Source organism: Malaya genurostris, chromosome 1, assembly GCF_030247185.1.
Source record: "Malaya genurostris strain Urasoe2022 chromosome 1, Malgen_1.1, whole genome shotgun sequence".
NCBI classification, from domain to species: domain Eukaryota; kingdom Metazoa; phylum Arthropoda; class Insecta; order Diptera; family Culicidae; genus Malaya; species Malaya genurostris.
Window position 1 is genome coordinate 24,006,861 of NC_080570.1, and position 22,695 is coordinate 24,029,555.

Consider the following 22,695-nt stretch of genomic DNA (forward strand, 5'->3'; position numbering starts at 1 on the left):
CATATATTTACACTTTTGCCATTGCTGCTACCTCACCTGTCGTATTCACCAGGCTTGGGCCCTTCAGACTACCAATTCTTTTCATCGATGGGCAGCGCATTGGCTGAGTAGGGTAACAGAGGTATTTTGGCCCACTTCAGGATTGATTTTATTTTGGCCCACTTTATAAAAATATCCACCAAATATTGTAATATCTTTAAAAACCCCTTCCGCAATAGGTAATTTAATGTGATTAGCTTCAAATTGATGTAAAATGAGTTACTTAACATCGATAAAATCCGATGAAATCGATAAAGTTTGTTAGGTGGGCCAAAATATATGAAGTGGCCAAAATACCTCTGTTACCCTAGCACTTCGATTCCGACGTAGAGCTCGAAAATTGAGTGTTTGATAGATTCTCTTCAAAAGACGAACATTTTTTTTATTTTTTGTATGCACATGCGGGATTGACGAATATCAAATGAAGTCGAATAAAAAAAAAAAAAAAAAAAGAAGGGAGAAATAAACAAGACACATACGGCAAGATAATGACGCAATTTCGCCTGTACAATTTTGACAGCTGCCGGAATGCAGCCAGCCTTCTAACGGTTGCAGAATTACTCACAAGCGGGAGGTTCTGATTTTAGCCCCAGGACCGAAGCCCAGTTTTCAGGTTAGGAATTCTGGTCTAGAACACAGATTCAAATCCAGATTCACGGTTGAGAACTCAGATCCAGGGTTCGAATCATCCTGAATCTAAATTCTGAGTTTAGATTCTGAACCTGAATTCTTAAACATTAAAATTCAGGCTCAGAATCCAGGTATAGAATACAAGCTCAGACATTAGATACAGGTTCAAAGCCCAACTCAGAATTTAGATCCAGTGCCAGAATTCAGGACGAGAATCTGGGTTCAGAATCCAGTATTCAGGCCTAGAACCAAAGTCCAGAATTCAGGTTCAGAATCCAGACTCAGAATTTAGATTCAGGTGGTTTAGAACACATTTCAGAATCAAGGTCGCGAGTTTAGGTCTAAAACCTGGTCCAAATCCAGAATTTATGTTCAGAATACAAGTGAAGAATTTTATTCAAAAATTGAATTGCAAAGTTTACATTCAGGTTCTAAACTCAAGTCCCAAATTCAGGTTCAGAATCCAGGTCCAGAATGCAAGCTTCGAATTCAGATACAGGTTCAAAACGCAACCCAGAATTTAGGTCCAATGCCAGAAATCAGAACGAGAAACTGTGTTCAGAGTCTAGAATTCAGGTTCAGAATCCAAACTTATAATTTAAATTCAGGTGGTCTAGAACACATTTCAGAATTTAGGTCTAAAACCCTGGTCCAAATCAAAGATAGTATGTTCAGAATTCAGGTCAAGAATTTTAATAAAAAAATCTCCAAGTTCAGAATACAGGTCCGGAATCCATGTCCAGATTTTCAATTCAATTTGAGAATGCAGGTCCTAAATTTTGGGTTCAGGCTAAGAACACAATCCAGAATCTAGGTTCAGGTCTCGAGTCTAGATCTAAAATACTAAAATACTAAAATACAAGCATGCTGGACGAGAAGCTAGGTTCAGACTACAGAATTCAGATCCAAGTCCAGCATGTATGTTCCAAGTATCCAAGTCCAGATCCCCAATTCAAATTGATGCCATATTTTTCTTAAAATGAAATTAGCGAATCAGCAATAGAACAATTAAAAAAAAACAAATCTGTTTGTCGTATTTGCACTCGATAGTCCCGCCTAATCGAATGTAAACGAGTAATGACGCGAATACTTAAAAAAAAACTTTCTAATTTAGTAATAATCGCAACTCGTAGGATTCTTTAACGGTAATGGCTAGTCTTTGCAGATTGATATGAAGTGAACTGTATAGTAGATAGAACAAACTAGAGAAAGGAAAACCAATAACTGAAGTAACAAAGTTTTAATCAACACTCCATCTTTTACTGTATTCTCGCCAACAATACACCATCATATTCCTCCTTCTATTGAATTCTGTTTAACCTGCCTTTTAGTTGGTATCCTCCAATCTAAAACACTATTTCAAATTTGATTCGTAGTGAATTAAGTAGTACCGTTTTAGTTTAATTGAAGATCAAGTCATTGTAGTTGCTCAGCACGTGATAGCCCGAGACACGGCAACTGGTGGTGGTTCGAACCACCGTTAATCGATCTGCACGCTCGAAGTTCGCCTTGACGGTTTCGTAGTAGCGACCATCGCTGGAGAAGTTAAAAACCATGTTAGTTAACAGGTACATCATCAATAAATCGCAGCCCAATCTCACCTCAGTACCATGCACCGTAGCTTGGGACACTTCACACGCAACAGATCGATTGCCTTTTGACTCTTGTCGGAAAAGCGAAGGTTCTCCGGATCCCAGCGTAGTTCCAGGCGCTCCAGTTTCGGGCACGACGATCCGATCGTGTCCATCAGCTGATCGACATGGATGTTACCGCCTAGCCGCTCGGTTGTTCCCATCACAACGATCATAACGTTCACCAAGGTCGGTAGAATGGTCATCCACAGCTGATCGGTGATATGTGTCATACCGGACAATACGCAGGCCTGTAACTGACCGCCGTAACGAGTTATAAAACGTCCCAGGGCCTCGTCGGAAATATTGTCCGACGAGTCAAGATCCAGCGCAATGAGATTTTTCGGGCCTCCACTTTCGGCCCAGGCTTTCAGAACCGAATCGTTGAACCCGTTGATCTGTCCGGCACTTAGGAAGCGTAGTGTCGGAATACGGGTGAGAATATCGATGAGACATTCGGTGCTTAAATCGGTTCCCGAAATGTCCAGCTCCTGAACCGAACACTTATCCCATTCGGCTTGCATGACAAATTCCGATTTCAGATCCGTACCGTTCATCAGTAGACACTTCAACTGTTTGGACCGTGCGAGTAGAGCCTTCAACGTTGATCCGGTGACTTTGTTGCAGTAATTGACGGCCAGACATTCCAGCTGAATACAGTTGGAACTGAAGGCGTCGATGTGCGAATCGTCGATGAAGTTGATCCCGTACAGATTGATAACTCGCAGATTCGGTGTGGCCGATTTCAGCTTATGCACGTTGATGACCTCGTAGATTTCCTCCTCTTCTTCCTCGCACTTCTCGTACGTACCAATGAGATGAAGCACTTCTAGACCGTTGATAAAGTTGTATATTTTACGCATGAAACCCTCCATGAAGATGACCTCCGACAGGCAGATGCACATGTAGCGAAGTTTGGCCGGAAAGGCTTGCATTTCGCTGAAGTCATGCAGTTGCATAGCTGCAAGTAAGAAAACAACATTGTCTGAGGTCAGCTAACGTTACTACGAGGTTGTTGATTGGTTGAACTCACCGGTGGAGAAATCCAGCAACATGTGCGTCAAGTTGGGACATTTGCTGGATAGCTCATGCAGTACCGTATGGGTGATCAGCTCGATCGGAAGCTCGATGTAGCGAAGCGAGGCACCGAAACGTACCGAAATCATCTGCAACAACGATTCCAGGGAGCTGACGTGTAGGCCGGAAACTTCCGGACGAAGCGATACATTCTTCCACAGCTTGGAGTCGTAAGCGATCGTACGCCACCGGCGGCAGATCATGGCCATGCGACATATTTCAAGGTGACTCAGGTAGGAAAAGATGTGCAAAATGACCTTATCCGGTAGTTTCTCGATCGACTGAAAATCGGTAACAAGAACCAATTAGAACATCGCTCTTCGCCACAAGCTATACCAGATCATTATATAATTTTAGATACACATTTAGTCCATAAAAAGCAATAAATGGGTAGGACAAAACTGACAAACACACAGACCGTATTGGCGAAGGGGCTCTTGCCGTCCTCAGTGAAATACAGCTGAGATGCCTCGAGCGCGACTTGATTCCACACGTCACCGGAGAGATCCATTGTCGAGCACTACTGGAAACTGGAACAATCAAAACAAAGGCACGGAGAGAACTGCTCCGGGAAAAAAAACTCAAGTAGTCACAGTGCGTAGTAGCTTCTTCAGTTCACGAAAAAGTCCCTGTGTGAGTGTGAAAATTTTTGACAGAATTTTCTGTAGCTCTCGGGGCATAGCGAGAGAAGAAAAGGGCTGTTAATATTAATAAACACTAAAGAACGAATATGAGCTGACTACCGGCTGTGGTAGTAGAAATCAACAACCGGACGCATTTTTGGTCGGAACTGGTGTGCGTAACAGCAAGGGAGAGCACAGGTCTAAATTTAGCCTACCGCGCGTGCGAATTGACCGGGAGCGCACATCTGTCACGGGAGAGCGCAAGCGCATTTAGCAAAGTTAGCCACCGACGGTTAGCGATTGACAGAAAACAACATACATCAGGTGGTTGGCATGGAAACGAGTGACACGAAAAGCGTTTACCGTATAGAAGTTGATATTGAGCTGGAAATAGAGGAAAAGTAAGAAAGCATGTTTTTGTTAATGTTTTTTGTTTCCTGTTTTGTAGTCGAGCAACCGTTCGGACAGATACAACAAGTACACATTTTCACAACATTGACTTTGGGGGTTATTTCAAAGGGGGGGCTACGCTGGCGATTTGAAATGAAAAACACAGACCACAGACGATGCGAAAGGTATCACGTTGTTTTCGCGCTTGCCGTAAATACTTACCGTTCGGCTACGGCGGGAGCTGTGACCGGAAGTTTCCTCCCGAATCATTCGAGAGTACAGATCGATGGCCCCCCAGGACTCCATTGTTTGACTGCTGTCAGTTATTTAGTATTTTTGATGAAAAGTTTAGCGAATATTGTGAGAAAATTGAAATTACTTTTCGCCTTCTCTTTAGCAATTATCAGCATTCCTGATCAATTCCGCCAAATAGATTAACAACGAAGACCAATGACAACCATGCAATATAGAAAGGGGCGTGTCATTCTGCTGAACGCGCAGGATCACGGTGGTGACGTACGTGTGATAGTTGATGATTTCATCACGACCGCGTAATCCAAAACGATGGAGATAAAGATGCGTTGTATTATCGATCCTCGATCTGCAAACTAAGGGTTTTCAAACAAATCAAATTGATTTAACCTGTGATTGTTGGAAAAGGTAAGCTGACCGAAATTTTTGTTCGTATATCCTACAGAATCATTTTAATAATCTATTTTCCATCAGTCAGTTAACTTGTTGCTATGGAAACATTCAGCTTACTTTGATTGCACACGATATGTTTGGTTTTTTTTTCAGACAAACTTTTAAAAACTTGCAATTTTGTTACACATTGACATGATTTTTTGGATTTACTGATAACTTTCGACCTGGAAAATTCTTCCGTTTTTCCAGATCACCGTTCGCTACCGATCGAATGCACTGCGACGCACTTACTGTCGTAACGTCCAGATTGGTTTCGGTCCGAAGCGTAATTTTTTTCTGTTTTGGTTCGAACCAAGGGCAAAATACGAACGCAAAATCCGTGGGGAAGAACGTGAACTTTGTGGAGTTAAATTCGATGTGCTATAGAAAACAACATCCAACATTCACAGACGATCGCGTATGCTCGTATGTTTACCCGTTTCTGTGAAATACGATTGGACTAACCGGAAAAAAGATGTTGATTGCTGAATTTTCCGCTAGCCGCATGGATGTTTTATGTTATTGGCAGCTCGCCAATCGATTTCGATAGTGGAATGCAATTAAGGAGGTAATCTGTTTTAGTCTCTGTGTTAAAATACCTAAACTAGAAGTCTGAGAAAACCTTACTTTTAATTTCACTACATATGTCAATTATATTCTAGGCAATTGCATATTTCGTCTACTAATTGCCGGCTTCCACAGTGTCAGATGCAACATCATTCAATAAAAATAAAAATAAATAAAAACAAAATTCAAAGATCATTTCATTGAACATGTAAATTACCGGTGCCATACATGGGGTGATGAAAAAGACGATGGCCTGCTTGGATTTCAGCTTAATCTTGCACACAAATTTAGCAAGTATATCTGACGTTTTACCATAAACGAATGCGTAGACTAAATAGTAAACGATCTTTTTTCGATGCAAAACACGGTCCTCCAATAAAATGGTAACACTGATGTTGAACTGATAGCGCTGTTGAGCGCTGCCAATCAAACCGATTTATTTATTATTTTTGTACTCGATACAGGAATACAGATATATTCTCTCAAAATACTGATAATTCAATTATCGATTTTCAGTTTTGTGTTTGGTTCCATAGGTTGAGGTTTAGATTGCCTCTTATCTTTTGCTCGCAAAACCAGTATCCTCACTAAATCCAATTTGGATTTTTCGAGATAGATATCGTACAGATAGTTTTTTCCACCAAATACAGATTTTTCAAAATTAAAAAAACAGTTGACAGCTCTGCTTCCATCTTCATATTTTCACACAAATACAAAACGAAAAAACTTCGTCAAAGTGCGGTGAAAATTCGCGGTTAGGAATCGAACCCGGGCGGGTTCCGTGAAATGCATCGACTTACCCATACCCGTCCCCAATATGGAAAAATGTTTCATTTGACGAAGCGTTTCACTCGATATTATCGTGAGATGGGAAGCGTTACGTTAAGTTTAAGAAGCTTGAAAGCGTAGCGTACGATGATTTTCTTAAATTGAGGATTATAGATCATATGAGTTATTTTGTGGAAATTATGAATGTTAAAACCGTTTTAAAGGTTAGATTCTTGCGGTAAACGTGTTACGATGTGTTACTTTTTAGTAAGTTATAGGCGTTACGAAGCGTTATTTTTTAGTAAATTCTAAACGTTACGAAGTGTTGCATGCGTTAATTTTTTTTGTAAGATATAGGCGTTACGAAGCGTTACAAGCGTTACTTTTTGTAAGTTATAGGTGTTACGATGCGTTACATGCGTTACGAAGTGTTCCGTGCGTTACTTTTTAATAAATTACAGGTGTTACGAAGCGTTACATGCGTTACATTTTTGATAGTTATAGGCGATACGAAGCGTTACATGCGTTAATTTTTTGTAAGTTATAGGCGTTACGAAGCGTTACATGCGTTACTTTTTTTTTAAAATTACAGGTGTTACGAAGCGTTACATGCGTTACTTTTGTGTAAGTTTTAGGTGTTACAAAGCGTTACATGTGTTAATTTTTTTTTGTAAGTTATAGGCGTTACGAAGCGCTACATACGTCACTTTCATGTAAGTTAAAGGCTCTACATGCGTTAATTTTTTGCGTTACATGTGTTACTTTTTGGTAAGTTATAGGCGTTACGAAACGGTCAATGCGTTACTTTTTTGTAAGCTTCAGGCATTACGAAGTGTTACATGCGTTACTTTACAGTAAGTTACTGGCGTTACGAAGTGTGACATGCGTTTTTTTGTAAGTTATAGGCGTTACGAAGCGTTACATGCGTTACTTTACAGTAAGTTATAGGCGTTACGAAGCGATAAATGCGTTATTTTTTTTGTAAGTTATAGGCGTTACAAGTGTTATAAAGCGTTACTTTTTGGTAAGTTATAGGCGTTCACTTCGTTTTCATGCGTTACTTTTTTATAAGTTATAGGCGTTACGAAGCATTGCAAGCCTTACTCTTTTGTTAGTAATAGGCGTTACAAATCGTTACATGCGTTACAGGCGTTATGAAGTGTTACTTTTTTGTAAGTTATAGGTGCTACAGTTGCAAGCGAAGAAAATAAAAGAACCATAAGATTGTGTAGTCGTTTATAGACGTCAGTGTTCTGTCAGTACAGAGCAGTTGCAGTTATGATCACACCTTTGATTCAGCACATTTTAATACTGTGCAACTCCATTTGTTGTGAAATGTGCAATAACTTGGTTATTCACTATAAGGCGCTTTTGGGCAGATTTTAACTGGATGGCTGTAGGGTTGTAATTACTCCCACCTTTCACACGGATTGCAAAGAATTATTTGGTAAATATCTACTGAATAGAAGTTTAGGCATTATATACCTATGCATAGTCAAAAATTAAAAATGCTACAGTAATTCCCAAAGTCCAAACATTTATTTCAATTTCAAACTGTTCATTTTATTAATATACCCGTTTCATATGTTGCGCCCATCAACAACTGTTTGTCACTAAGGTTCCACAAAACACGAAACGAATGCATGTATTTTCACAGTGATACAAAGTTGCATTTTCAATGGACGTAGCTTCGCTCGGAATCTTCGCTGCACTGGACTTTCCGGCGAATTGGTTAGTGCTGCAGCGACAATAATATAATAATAATTCGATCTGCAGTCTGTTATAGTCACAAATAGTGGTAGCTCTTGCAATGCTTTCGGTTGGTCTTCACTCCAGATGCGTAAATTTTGCTTGTTGACGTATCCATTCAACCAGAAATGAGCTTTACCAGCGCCCATTTATGATTGAAATATAGACCAAACGAGGATTCATGATTAAATTATAGACCAAACTGAACAAGGTTGACAATGACACAATACACGATTCACGCGTGATCTGTCAAAAACAGTGTTGCCAAAAAGACACCAGCAAAAAAAATCTCCATTTTCTGGGGACGGGTATAGCGTGATGGGTTAGTCGATGCCTTTCAACCAGACCACCTGGGTTCGATCCCCAACCTCGCACATAGGGTCAGATAGCTTTTCTGGTCCGAAGAGGCGAATGACCTTAAGGTTAAAACCTTTATAATTGAAACAAATAAACATCTCCTTTTACTGTAGAAAAATCAGTTTGAGTAAAACCACATTAGCAACATCGAATTTGTTTATACAGTTTTCGTCGGGGTTAGTACAGTTTTGCTTCAGCATTTGTTTGAGTAGAACCTACACACTTAAAACCATTTCTTGAGCTCGGCATAATAAAATGCCGGAACTGATCAGCAACACGTAAATTTGCTGATTGCTCAGTAATCAATACGCATGTTTCTGAACTTCGTTAAATGCATTCACTGATATTTCGGTAAAATGCTTCACTTTGCCGAAATTTGGCAGATTGCTTGCTGAATGTATCAGTAAACAACAGATATGCCGACATCAGCAGAGACGTTTGCCGAGATTTCGGAATATGCGCTAGCTGTTGCCGAGATTCAGCACGACAGCTGTCATTTATTGTCGCGTTACATTTTCGCTTCGCATTGTGCTATTATTTTCTAATGAAATTCTCGAGTGAAAAAATGGATAATCTTCTAAGAAGCATGGAACCACTTGCAAGTAAAAATATTGAATAAATATAGTGACATGTTTCGCTTTATAAAAAGCGACTTTATCAGAGCACTCCCGATTATAAGGGAAAAACACCCAACACGGGGCTCATAGCGTCCTTGAGACAAAACTTTGGGGGATATGCAAAAAAATAACCCAATGCATGGAATAATTCAATAGATCAAAGTTAGTTTATTTTTTGAACAATACCGTATATGCATCATTAAATATTGAACATTTTTGTAAGCCAAAAATCAATATATATTTTTATTTTCATATTTCCAGCTCGACTCAAGGTGGCCGCATCTGGAAACGCCGCTTTTTTTATGCTACATGTTTTCAGGTAAAGGCTTTAAGCACTACTGGCAACAAATTTGTAAGCCTCCTTTAAGTGTTAATAAAATGAATTTTTGATCCTGAATGGCGTGTTTATAATGTTGAGAAATTTCAAACAAAATTAATTTTTAATTACTGATGATTCGGTAATTTATTTTTTTTCATTTTTTCGTTTTATTGGATTGCCGAATATTTAGTGAACGTTTCACTGAGCAAACAGTAAATCTTATGCTGACGATTTCGGCAATATTTGATGTTTGTCAAATTTGAGGGTGCCGAGACGCTCAGTAATTTTATTTTTGCCGAGATGGTTGCTGATTACTCGGCTGTGCGAATCTCGGCATTTTTTTGCCGAGACTCAGCTAAAAAATTTAAGTGTGTATATCATTAATATTTTGTAGCGCATATTACAATGAATTGGAATTCACATCGACCTGTTTTTCTTGGATCAATACGAAAATGGGAACTAATTGTTTTCTTTGTATGTTGACTATACATTAAGTGTGCATTTTTAAAGTGGCTCATCTCAGTATCCATGTTTATTGAATGTTTTCGGTTTAGCATACGGTTCCAAGTATTCTACAATAACTTCAAATAATAAAACAAAACTCCGATTGTCTGTGGCTCCCAGACAGCTACCATACGAGACAATTCACACAACGACTGGGCCGGACGATGTTTTCCAATAACGAGTTCGATCGTGTTTCGTGAGTGTCGATCTAGATTTTTGCAGTTGTGAGCAACGATGCCGGTTTATAAATTTAATGCTTTCAACATGCATTCGCACGCAGTCGACTACAAATAGAGTCATGTTATCTTACTGGTGTTCCAATCACCGCGATCGCCTCCCGTTCGCAAGCACGATCGGTATGTCCTGTGTGTATGTTGAAGAAGGAATTCCGTGAAAAATGCAATTCCACGATCGCACGAATTGTGTTTTTCCTTCAAATTTTAATAGCTTTTCCGCCCGTTTTGGGATGCTGCCATTAACAATCACTCATTCGTGGACGTATGTTTTCTATCCGGACCGATCGTGGACGTATGTTTTCTACCGGTTGATCTTGCATCATGTCAATGATGATGATGATGATGATGATGATGATGAGCGGTCGCAGTTCATCCATTAGCGAACTTTGAAGGAACACAGCTTACTGTCACTTGCGGATGGAGACGTTTGGTGATCGGTTAGTGACACACGAGGACGAAAATTACGGACCTACCTACCTGGGAAACTTTTTTCAAGCGGTTCTGGTTTAACAGTATGGTGTCCATTCTTGTTTTCAACTAAGAAGTTTTGTTTAATGATCACCAATTATAATCGTTCGGCTTGTCGCTTCGTCGAGTCGAGAGGATGGGATTGATTCAATGAGTTTTTCTTTCGTTCGGCTAGCCGAAAGTCATCACTCTAGAGTAGAGTGGTAATTAAGCCGAACCTGACCGAGTCGTTAATGTGAATCAGATCGTTAGCAATCAGTGATGCTTGGTGTCAAACAGATGTTTCCGCACTGAGTGGTATTAGATTACTGCTTCGTTAGTCTATTTAGAATGAAAGTTTCCAATTCGAGTCCGATCGTGTATCGATGGATTTAGCAACAAGTAAGGACGCCAAAGTGACGTAAGTGCCAATTCCTTGCAGTATCCAGCGAAAAAAAAAAGATTGTGAAATATGACTGCTTGATGTCTAATAGTTAGTTCCGATTTCCTTGCAATTTAATTTATATTCTCAGAAAAAAACATAATTTCAACGTTTTCAGGCAATTTCCAGGGAAAAAATCCGATTTTTGATTACCAAAAAGTTGATGCGATTATTCTTGATAACCTTACTAGCATATCCTAAGCACCATTTTAGTCTTTTCATTGACTGCAATTTCTACTCAATTTAGAGACATGTTTTTCCAATAAATTATACTTCATAGTAAAATTCACCAAGCTCAAATATAATTTTACAAGCTTCTTTGTGGAAGATTTTTGAATGATAATGTACAGTTTGTTTGTAAATACATTAATGTAAAGTAGTAATTTTGAAAAGGTTTCAATTCTGGAGTACAATTGTAATCCACGAATCTGATCAAGCAAAATAGAACCAGAACATTTTGTAATGCTTTTTTTGTGGAAAAATGTGAAGAAGTAAGTCGGCGAAGAAGTATTTTTGACGACGCTGTTTAGAAATCATGATTTGCGATGTCCACTGTATTTCATGAATTATCAGAAGTCAACAAATCAAAGCAACCTAGTTTCGGTAGATGTTTTTATAGGCCCCCCTACGTTATTTGTTTTCTTTTTTAATTATGTGAATTTTTCGTTATTTTGTAGCTGTCAAACTTCCCCAAAGTAACAAAAAACGAAAAGGAAAACGTTGAGGTTAGGTTTTTTACATGTAGAAAGTGTGTGCAGAATTTGAAAATGATTAGTGAAGTAAATAGCAAAAAACTACAGCTGACACAAATCCACATATGACTCAATTCATAAGAACGTAATTCGTAAAATAAATGAATATTACAAGAATGATTCAAATATGTGTCAAACGTACCCAGTTTTTCAAGCAGTTGTGTAAATTTACATGTTTCAGCACTTAAAAACATGTCAGAATGCATTGAATGTGTGATATAAAACGTACAAATGAGTTATTGTTGACGCTCGAATATGTCGGTCGTGAAAGACGTAAATTAACACGATTTTTCTAGGTTCAAAGTTTATTGTCAATAAAATCGAAGGCAACAATTTTCTTTTCCTATGGACGGACAGGGTCAAACACGTTTGAAAGAATCATTCCTTTTTCTTTGCGTTTTCCTAGGAACGACCATGACTAGGTTAAAACCGGGGATTAATAAACGATATAAATCTAAATCTTTCTTTGAATTTTGTTATAATAAAACATTTCAAGAATGTTTGTTCAAATTTTCAAGTAAATCAAAGCAAAACTTTTGGGCCTTTGCGTCGAGCTCTTGCCTCTTCGTAGTATGAGGTAGGAAAAGATAAAGCCTCGTTATTTTCATAGTTGTGTTCCGATAGGCCTAAGAATCGGAACAAAACATTGTTGAAATGTTACATTAAAAGAAAATACAAAAAAATCAATGATTTTTCAAAAGCCTCTACCAGTCCCCAGTTTGGTGTTTGTTGATCGACATACTTGAACACTAGTTCAGTTTGTTGTAACGATTTGTTATCGTTTTCTTCCTACAAAAATAATGCGAAAATTGTGAGTTTTCTTCATATAGAGGCCCTTATTCTACGGGTCGAGTGAGGTGACCTCGCACTTATACGACTGTAGTCACCCTATTAGGTTTTACACGAACATAACATAACCTCACAAAAATGAACTAATTTTGACAGCTATCAATGGTTTGTTTACAGTGGATAGGTTCATCGTTTGATTTCGAATTAGGTTTTTTACCGTCACTGCTAACCTCAATCGGATGAACACATTTCGACAGTTCAGCGGTACTCGAGTCATCTCACGTCACACGACTCGCAGAATAAGGGCCAATGTGATGTTATTCTACGCGAAGTAGAAATATTCTACATGTATAAAGTCTTTTTTTTAAATAGGTAGTTAGAAATTCCTCACATTGAAAATGGCTCAACAATAAACTTCTGTATGCAGGGGTTGTTGAACGAAGAAAATGGCGCGTGATCGGCTTGCCGTTGGACGATTTATGGAACATTCATCGGACCAACGGAGGATCTCCGTTGGACGTTTTTTTTTTTCTTAGGGCTCCCATTTGACACTTCCGGTTGTTTGAAAAAAAAAAAGATTAATTACCCATCAAACCAAACAAAAATAGTTGTTTCAAACTAAGATATCGCGGATTCAAACAATTCTGTGATTTATGTAGGGAAAATTGTAGTTCTACATGTATTTTTTTTACAATTTTCCCTACAAAAAATCACAGAGTTGCGAAATCAAATAATGTCCTAATATTTAATTATAGGACTGGAAAGACACCACTTGTTACTGAACTTAACAGTGTAAAATTTCTTCATACTCTAATGAATACATATTTAAAAGAAATAAACATAACCCTTGTTAATCGCTACATCCAAGTAACCGGGTATCGGAAGTTTTCGTGTTGATCTCTGAAGTGTCAATTTGAAATAACGTATGAACTATTCAAATCAACTGATGTTTTTTTACGAATCAAAACAGGTTTGATTCAGCATTTCACTTCACGGAATCCGAAACTATCGCTAATACAGAAAGAGGACCGTGTTTCGCCTTGAGCATTTTTCAACTGCGATTGACATGTTTACAAGTACGAGACACTTGGAACATTCGATCACCACCAAGATCACGTCACTCGAGCAGCAGCAGCCGTTTATTTTCTTGGACCGATGCACCGAACGCGTCGGTAGTATTTTCAATCGAACCCTTATTGAACCCGTTTGGCACATCAAGATTAATTACATGTCAAATTTAAGCGAACACTTTCGTCACCAGCTTGCTGTAAACCGTAGCAGTTAATATATCAGCTGTGTATCGTTTTGGTGTCATTCCATGTTTCACTGCTTGGTTAAACGTGTTCCGATTTTTCCGATGCCTTCAAGCGGAACCTGACCATATTTTCACAAATGTTCAATTTTCAAAAGTATTTTCGTACAGTCCAATTTGTTCCAATTGGAAAAGGATCAATTACATAATTCATCTATCATTTGGAATGTTCCAAATTTCCGATTCTTGATATCTACTTACGCAATCCGATACGATACGGAACTCATCGAAATCGTTCTCACTGAGATTGGTTCCTAGCAGTATGTTGGCAACACTTTGCCGTCTCTTGAAGGAGCTGCTGATTTTTCGATTTGATTCACCGCATGGTTGTAAATACATGATGTTAGAGAACAACTCGCACTTCTACGGTACCACCTTTTTGGAGCAAGGCCGGAACACACAGGATCACCTGTTCCTAGGGAAGATCACAACCGAATGGCGACGATCGCTTCCCTGTACGCTAATGTGTGCACACGTACACTGTATCCGAATCATCAGCTCCAATCGACAAGCCAATGCATCCGAGAGCCAATAAATAATTTTCTCAATTTTATTAATAAATTATTTTATTCAGATTTGCGCGCAGACCGCTTCTAATCGGCATCGGCTCCGGTAGATTTACTTACCAAAGCGTTTTCTTGTTTGTCACTTTCTCAATCATACACGTACAGGTTGCGGACGAACGATCGCGATTCCAATGATTTATGATTGTTTTACGAGATCAGGACTCTGATCTGGTCCAACCTCCAATGTTTCACCTGAACGTTCAAAAATAATTTATTTGCTTAAATATCTAACTTACTTGCTGTTCCAAACCACTGTGCAGTTGAATATCAGAATCCGATCCAGTCATGCTGAGCGTTGCAATGTCCTGTCCTTTCCTAATCGGGATCAAGTTCAAACAGTTTTCAGACACCGTACGAAACGCGCCAAAATACCGACGGCAACGTGATCGAACTGCCGTTTGTCGCTACATCAGTTCCGTAGACAAACCGCGAATGAGCCTTACTAAGGGAAATTTTTGACTTGCGGCAAGACAAACAAAAGACATATCGCAGATCGTTGAGTCATACCACCACCCCTGGTGACCATGGCGCCGGTAGTCTGGCGACGGTTTGATGACGTTTTAGGAAATACACTTTGGTTTGGAAATACGAGAAGTGGCATAATTGCTTTTCGAAGTACTTTTCAGTGGACAGCAATTTGTATTTTAGGAATCGGACGGAACGAGTTGATGGCTACCTGAGCAAAACAAAGTGGCAAAATGAAGAGTCAAGAGATGATTGTACTAATCGATTGTATGACTGAAAACACAGAATGCTGACGTACTTGTTTTTTTCAATCAATCGATTGTTCTCGTTCCAGTTACGTTTTGAGCGATTCCTAAATTAACAGAATAAAAGGTGTCAACATCACAGCTGACCTGAATGAGACTATAAAGTAATATAAAATGCTTTGAACATGAGAATAAAGCGTGTAACTTTATCACAGAGATCAATGTCAGTTTGAAGTGTCAAAAATCCTTGACAATTGCGGTAACACTAAGAGCAAATTCAGCAGTTAAAAGTTCTATATGGAAGATCTATAATAGAACAGAAACTGAAATAAACGTATCCCCAGCAATCCGTTTTAGTTTTATTTATTCGACCAGTTCTACTGTCAAATTTAAAACTGGTATACATTGCCGTTCTATTTTTTCTATATTTGAAACACAGATAAAACGCTGCTGGGGCTGCCAGTTTATTTTGTTATAATTTCTAGATTTAAATTTTAAAACTGACATAAATTATGCATCTAGAACTAGAACACTCCTGAATATGCCCTAAGTGTCAAGCATAGTATAATAAAAGAAAATTTGCAAGAATCTTCGATCTTTTTTGAAAGTTATTATCTAAATGATTACATTTTTCCTGTAAATTCCTATCCACATCATATGAAAAAAGCATTCACCGTGAGAATTCTGGGTATAAATCTGTTAAAATCTAAACATTTTCATTAGTTCATATTTATTTGTCTGACACTTACAGTCGAGTGTCGAGCGAATTGAATATTAAGTGTCATACATTTGAAATAAATCTGCTCTTTGTTCGATGAAATTTGAGTGTATTATAAATAGAAATCAATATAATTTAATTTGAATCAGATTTGAAGAGACTTACATTTGCTATTTAAGTGTGGAATCAAATGCGGCGAAATTAAGTGTAAAACACATTAGTCCAACGTACCGATTTTTATCAGTATAAAGGAATTCTTTGAACGCATTAAGAAAATATTGTGACATTTATTAAATATAGGTTTAACACAACGATTTATTTTATTGAAATAGTCACCAAAAAAAATTGATTTATTATTGGAAACATTGTTGTTTAAAACCCCTTAACAAAACATTTGTTCGGTTTTAGTTGATTCGTTTGTTTTAATAAATATTTCAGTTTGAAATAACAAGTATTTTAGTTTAGCATTCCTGTCAATTTCCTGACCTTAATTTTCAAAAAAAAAAATTTGATAAGGCAGCACGAAAACCTTTTCGAAAATTTACTCCAAAATTCTCGATTATTCGAAAAAAAGCTTGAAAATCTACTTGAAATATTGCTTGACAAACTGTTGTAAAACTGCATCATATTACTCGATAAAATGCTTCAAAACTGTTCCACAAACTCCGGAATTCAAAATCGAATTTCGATAAAATTCAATAACAGTCATACAAATCTTTCATTTGAAAAAAGTAGCTCGAAAAACTACTCGATGAGATTCTTGAAAAAACTACTCGATAACTGCTAGAGACATTGGTTCGATAAAACTTTTTAAAACTGCTCGATAAACTACAGAAACCAAATAAATAATTTAATTTAATAGCAGTCATTATATTACCCACTTACCTTCAATTAAAAAACTGCCTAAAAAGTTTCTCAATAAGATGGTACAAAACCCTTCTCGAAAAAACTACTTGACTAACTAACTGACTCCAATGATGTGCTCGATAAAATGCTTTAAAACTGCCCAATAAACTTCGGAATCCGAAGTCGAATTTTCAAAGAATTCAATAACACTTATACTACCTTAAACACCACTATTCATATAAATAGAGCAGCTTGAAAAGACTCCAAATTATACTCGAAACTACTCGAAAAAAATCTCGAAATAACAATTTGAAAAACTACTCGAAACATTGATTGATGCAATGCTTTGAAAATTCAGAAAAAAACTACCAGATTAAATGTTCGAGGAACTTTTTGAAAACTGCTCGATAAACTTCAGAATCCGAAGTAGAATTTTAATAAAATTCATCAGCACTTATTACATTATTTACCATGCCCACTTCCACGTAACGACCCTACTCAAAACGATCACGAAAAAATGCTCGAAACAAAAACTCTACTAACTATTCTAAAAACTGCTCGCAAAACGGTTTGAAAAAACTGCTCGAAAAATTGCATGAATATAATATTCGAAAAAATACTTGAAACGTCTCGAAAAAACCACTTCAAAAATTGCTTTAGGAACTACTCCAAAAAGCTGCTCGGAAAGTTGCTTCCAATAAGCAGCCCGATTATCTGTTAGATAGATTGCTTTAAAACCGCTGAACTGCTTCAAAAACTGCCTGGAGAATTCCCGATTCCGAATTTTATTAAAATTCAACACCAAATATTGTAATAGTGTATGCAACCTACTCAAAAAGACATCTCGTATAACTGCTCGAAACACTGCTGGAAAACTTGCTCGCAAAACTGTTCGAAAACATTGATCGAGAAATCGTCCGAACTGTTTCAAAAACTAACAATCTACCTGATGAACTGTCTCCTGGCAACTAAGCTATTTCGACTCTTGCTTTACGAGAAGGTCGTCACAGCTCGACCGGAATATGATTATCATCGGATTCATCTTGAATCTTGGAATCCGTTTTCGAATTTATTTTGCGCTTTCTACCTCTACCAAGGCAATTCACCATTGATTGATCTGAACGAGTTTAGTTTCAGAGCAATTTTTCCACAAACAGCTGCCTTGTTGATACAAATGCGAAAACGAGCACAAATGCCCTAGAACGAAATGTAAGACCAATGCTTTGCAGTTCGAAAGTAAAATTTATTTTAAAAATAAGTTAGATAAAAAAACTTGTTTTAGAATTCTGTTCCTGAACGATTCACGTGTTGTTTTGCGCCAAAAGGCAAATATAGTTTCAATTCGTTACAACATTTGAAACGTAGCTGAAAGCTTCCCACTACGAACACCACCATCAAGTGGCGCGCGTAGCACTAACGAGAATATCAATACCAGAAATCAGACCCTGTCAGCTTGGAGTGAAATCAATCTTCAGTTCAGCAACGCCATCGCACGGTGTCACCACAGACTAACAGACATGACAGTATGAGTAAATTCTTATATAAAATAATTTTTCGTGATGCACTAGCTCCACCTATATTGTACTGCGCGAACTATTTACTATCTGTACACCCCTTGTGTTATGTAAAAGTTTTTTTACCAGTTGGTTTCCCCTCGTTTGTCAACACCGATCAGCTGCTTGCAGGGATGCCTGATTTCATCAAAATATTTGAAAATGAATCGTCACAATAAATTATTGGATTACGTTGATAATATATTTAACTTTTTCGCGATGTTTGAAGGTAACCATTTATTTGACTCAACGTTGTTCATCTAGACTATTTTTTATTGTTTTGGTAGTTTTCACCCGAAATTAAGTGGCGGCAGACCAGAAGCAAGTAAATATTGTAACAAAACGGGTTCGATTTTGTATTGCGTTGGAAGATGAGAAGTAGGCACAATTATGTATATAGTTTTGGCAATATGTTTTAAATCTGTATCCTGCATGAAATTCGCGTGGACGTATACAAATCAATACATTACAGGTAATTCTGTATGAATGGCAACTCTGTTGGTAAATGAAAAAAATAAACACAGTCTAGATGACAGACAGGATGTTTTTGATAGGGTTACGTGGTGCCATCATGACACATGTGAGTACTGTCCCAAATAAAGGAATATTCGTAATGACCGTTAAAATAATTGAAGAATCTAATTTGAGTGTCCTGTCTGTTAGTCTGTGGTGTCACATTCAACAAATCATGTCAATTGTATGGGTGCGCAGTGCTGCTTTTTTGGCGCGCACGAATTTGACATTTCTCTCCCCTACTTCTGTGTACGAGATTCGATGCGAACTCGCCTGGGGGCGCCATGCTCGCAAAAAATGTTGTTGCCAATGATTTGTTCGGGAAATGTGAGAGCTGGATATCTTGTTAATATGATGTCTTTGCAGAAATGTAACTATCCAATTGGAATGGACAATCAGCTGGTTAGCTGTCATTCTTTTATTGTTCGTCGTTTACATGGCTGTAGCCATCTTTGGAAATAGTTTGTTCTGTGTCCCAAACCCAAGCATCTATTAAACTGTGATTTGTGATATTACCATTTGTACAATAATGCTGCATTTAAGGCTGCTTTTGGCGACACTTTTGTTCGTCCATCTGACGCTGGCCGGAGTCGGAGCGACGAAAGCGTCCGACAAGTATTCGAAGAAAGCAAACGCACTGCCGGACTCGGAAATCTACGAGCCAGACTTTCGAAACATTCAGCGTCCCTTTCGAATGGCTAAACTGAATCTGGTGTGGTCCAAGGCTCAGCATGTGAGTATAATTTTGAGTCCATTCGAACACGACACAAAATGCTAAATCCGTTTTTTTTTGTGTTCCAGCGTCTTACCGAACCGAAACTGAAGTCTCTCTACACGGAACTGAAAATCCACGATAAGGAAGAAATCGCTTGGAAGCAGTTAAACTCGCAGCACAAGGACAAGGAGGGGCTTAAGGAAGCCGAGTTGCGAAAAAAATTGATCGGTATTATGAGTACCTACGGTTTGCTGGAGCACTTCGATGATACTCAGGACCCGGAAAAGTACAAACACTACAAGGCTTACTCCGGCAAGGTGGACAACTATAAAAACAAGAGTTTGTTCAAAGATAAGAAACTGAACAAGCTATGGGAGAAGGCAGAAGCTTCCGGTTTCACGAAGGAGGAGTTAGATGCGCTCAAGGAAGAGTTTGAGCACCATCAGGAAAAGATTGATGTGTACTACAATCTGCTGGAACAGTTAGGTGATGACGACGGTAAAGGAGCCAATGTTCACGAGAATGCCGTAAATGAAGATGAACAGGACCGGTTCAATGAGATTGGAACGGCAGAGGAGGACAGTAACGATATCAGAGCACAGCAGACGGGTGGAAACAAACAGAATGCGTATTTGCACAAGTCCAACCAACTGCGAGATAAGCATCGTGAAATCAGAGATAATTTCGATCGACTGGACCGGATAGCTTCGAAGGGCCCGAACAGTCAGGATTTCATCGAACCGAAAGTGCAGGGTCTTTGGAGGATCGCCGTTTCAACGAACTTTACAGCGGATGAACTAGCGTCCCTGAAGGTGGAACTGTTGCACTATGAAAGTCGACTGCTCAAGCTGCGCCATATGCACGCGGAACACGCGCTCAGCATGGAGAAGCACAAAAACGCGCACCATGGCGATAAGGCCGATACGCACAAAATGATGGAGGAAAATATCAAAAAGCAAACGCGAAAGGTGGAGAAAATTCAGGAGGAGGTCGAGAAGCGTATTTTTAAACATTCGGAACTTTAGAAGACTGGAAGAAAGGAATGGATTTTTTGATATGTTGAACAGCTTGGGGTCAAGTAGTTTCATCCAAATGTGAGACGGAAACTGTTCTCGAATTGTATCGATCAAAGATTTACTGTAATTGTCGTGTTTAGTTTACTAACATTATCTGAAAAGAAGCGCAACTTCCAAATCAAAAGCATTTAATATTGTACGTACCAAAATGAAATAAATATATTTTCTCTAAAATCTGTCTGGTTAGGATAATTTATCATCACATGGTATAAAAAATAAGGGTTCACAAGCTCTTATCTACTGCCGTTTCTTGTGTCTAGTTCTTTCGATTAGTGAAGTTGTTTGTTTTGCAGTTGCCATGCTGAAGCCGTCCTGGTAACCCAGTGACTACTGTGTGCCAGATCTGGACTGTACGGTGGATGAGGAATCAATTCGAAGTATAGTTCGCTCAATTTAACCCTTGTTGTCATTGACTTGTGAATCGGCACATTGTCTTTGAGAAACAATGTTTTTCTTCCTTTGGCATTCCTTGATTGTTTTTATACCATGTGCATCCGATAATATTGAAGCCATAACCTCTCCAACTGACTGTTGTGCCTTTGAATACTTCGGACTTCGTTCATCGGCTGCAGTCCTCTCAGATGATGATCGTTTTGTTTCCAGAGTGAAATGGTGGATCCATGTTTCATCCATTGTCACATATCGATGCCAAAGACTGTTTTTTGATTTTGTAAACATGGACAAACACTGCTCCGAAGCGTCAAAACGTTGTTGTTTTGATCAAATGTGAGCAAACGCGGTTTCTTCACGGCCTCCGCTACCTCACGCAATTTTAATGAACGTTTAAATAAAATTAATTTGCTGATGTAAATTTTGCAGACCAATAACAAATGGTTTTTTCCGATGGAGTCGAGTAACGGACAACACTTTTTAAACCCATTGCTGAGCTTGTATGGTATTTTTTTTTCTTTCATCAAGTAACACTGATATATTCACAAGCGAAATATTTCTAAATCCATTATTTTGAAGAGTAGCTTTATTTGAAATGCTGTCCCTTTTTCCTGACTAATCGAAATGTCATGAAATTTTAAATATAAACACTTATTTTTTTTCACTGAATCTCAGCAAAATAATTTCCGGAACTCGGAATCGATAGAACGATCAATATAATTTAATGTTTGATGTTTGATATCATGCAAATGTGACTTTTTAGGATGCATTGGTAGCTCTTACAATCTTTGTGATTGGTCTTCACCCCAGGTGCGGTGATTTTGCTTGTTTATAACCTGAAATGAGCTTCGTCGCTGAACACAATTTTTCGATAAAAAAGTGGATCTTCCTCCAACTTTGCCAGCGTCCATTCATGATTAAATTATAGACGATTTATGATTAAATGAATGACCAAACTAAGCAAGTTTGACAATGACACAAGACACGATTCACGTGTCAAAAACAGTGTTGCCAAAAAGATACCAGCAAAAAATAACCTTTTATGAGAAATAATACTACAGCTACGTACTGCGTGTACGAAAAACCACGTGACTGTACAGAGCGATTTTATCAATAGAAAAAGAGAGATGGAAGTATTTCTTCTCCGGTATCCTGAATGGCGTAGGTTTTTTACAAACTTTGAAAATTTCGAAGAATTCGGTAATTCTTACCGAATTTTCAACAGCTGAACGTTTGGTAAAAACAATTTTGCTGAATTGTCAAACAACTGCCGTAAACTGTAAACCAAATAGATCTAACAAATGATTCGATATTTGTTTTCTTTTAGTTAGAATTCTGGATTTGAATGGATTTTCGGATTTCAAAAAAACAACAACAATTTTCAATTTACTCTTCTCGAACGCAGAGATTCCTGGTAAAAATTTCAAATATCTTCAAACAAGCTTGCAATAGTCTGTGAATCCGAAAAAATGTCTGTGGGCTTCATTTCTCTATAAAGTATGACACAAAACACACAAGGGTTGGTGAGCAGATTAAGGTAAAAGTCTGTACATTTTAACGAAAGTTTGCGACAAACTCGATTTTCAAAAGTCTGCAACAAAAATATTTGCAGCACAGCATAAGAAAGACGTGGCATCCATGATTTCACTGTACTCGGCGACTATTCAGATTCTAG

General features: G+C 38.2%; 2 protein-coding genes across 6 annotated transcripts; one reads left to right on the forward strand and one right to left on the reverse strand.

The window, feature by feature from the left end:
* Positions 1-1,894: 1,894 nt before the first annotated feature.
* LOC131434993 (F-box/LRR-repeat protein 7-like) lies at positions 1,895-14,927 on the reverse strand. 5 transcript variants are annotated; one of them, XM_058602436.1, is made up of 5 exons: positions 10,669-11,119; positions 4,364-4,384; positions 3,334-3,658; positions 2,271-3,261; positions 1,895-2,205 (listed from the first exon to the last, which is right to left on the reverse strand). In XM_058602436.1, exons 1-5 carry the CDS (start codon positions 10,714-10,716, stop codon positions 2,070-2,072), a joined length of 1,521 nt encoding a protein of 506 aa, XP_058458419.1. In that variant the 5' UTR covers positions 10,717-11,119; the 3' UTR covers positions 1,895-2,069. The 5 variants fall into 5 exon arrangements, with proteins under 5 accessions (XP_058458419.1, XP_058458427.1, XP_058458389.1 ...); XM_058602444.1 differs by lacking the exons at positions 4,364-4,384; positions 10,669-11,119 and adding an exon at positions 14,736-14,927; XM_058602406.1 differs by lacking the exons at positions 4,364-4,384; positions 10,669-11,119 and adding an exon at positions 14,135-14,418.
* Positions 14,928-19,203: 4,276 nt separating this feature from the next.
* On the forward strand, positions 19,204-20,804 carry LOC131435009 (alpha-2-macroglobulin receptor-associated protein-like). The gene is made up of 2 exons (XM_058602454.1): positions 19,204-19,572; positions 19,641-20,804. Exons 1-2 carry the CDS (start codon positions 19,369-19,371, stop codon positions 20,577-20,579), a joined length of 1,143 nt encoding a protein of 380 aa, XP_058458437.1. The 5' UTR covers positions 19,204-19,368; the 3' UTR covers positions 20,580-20,804.
* Positions 20,805-22,695: the final 1,891 nt, after the last annotated feature.

Excerpts from the sequence above, each read along its gene's own strand:
- LOC131434993 (XM_058602406.1), bottom strand. The coding sequence starts at position 14,272 with ATGTATTTACAACCATGCGGTGAATCAAATCGAAAAATCAGCAGCTCC. Across the intron at positions 3,659-14,134 it reads TCCGTATCGTATCGGATTGC|TCGATCGAGAAACTACCGGA; the intron begins GTAAGTAGATAT and ends ACCGATTTTCAG. Across the intron at positions 2,206-2,270 it reads CTACGGTGCATGGTACTGAG|CGATGGTCGCTACTACGAAA; the intron begins GTGAGATTGGGC and ends TAACTTCTCCAG.
- LOC131435009 (XM_058602454.1), top strand. The coding sequence starts at position 19,369 with ATGCTGCATTTAAGGCTGCTTTTGGCGACACTTTTGTTCGTCCATCTG. Across the intron at positions 19,573-19,640 it reads TGTGGTCCAAGGCTCAGCAT|CGTCTTACCGAACCGAAACT; the intron begins GTGAGTATAATT and ends TTTGTGTTCCAG.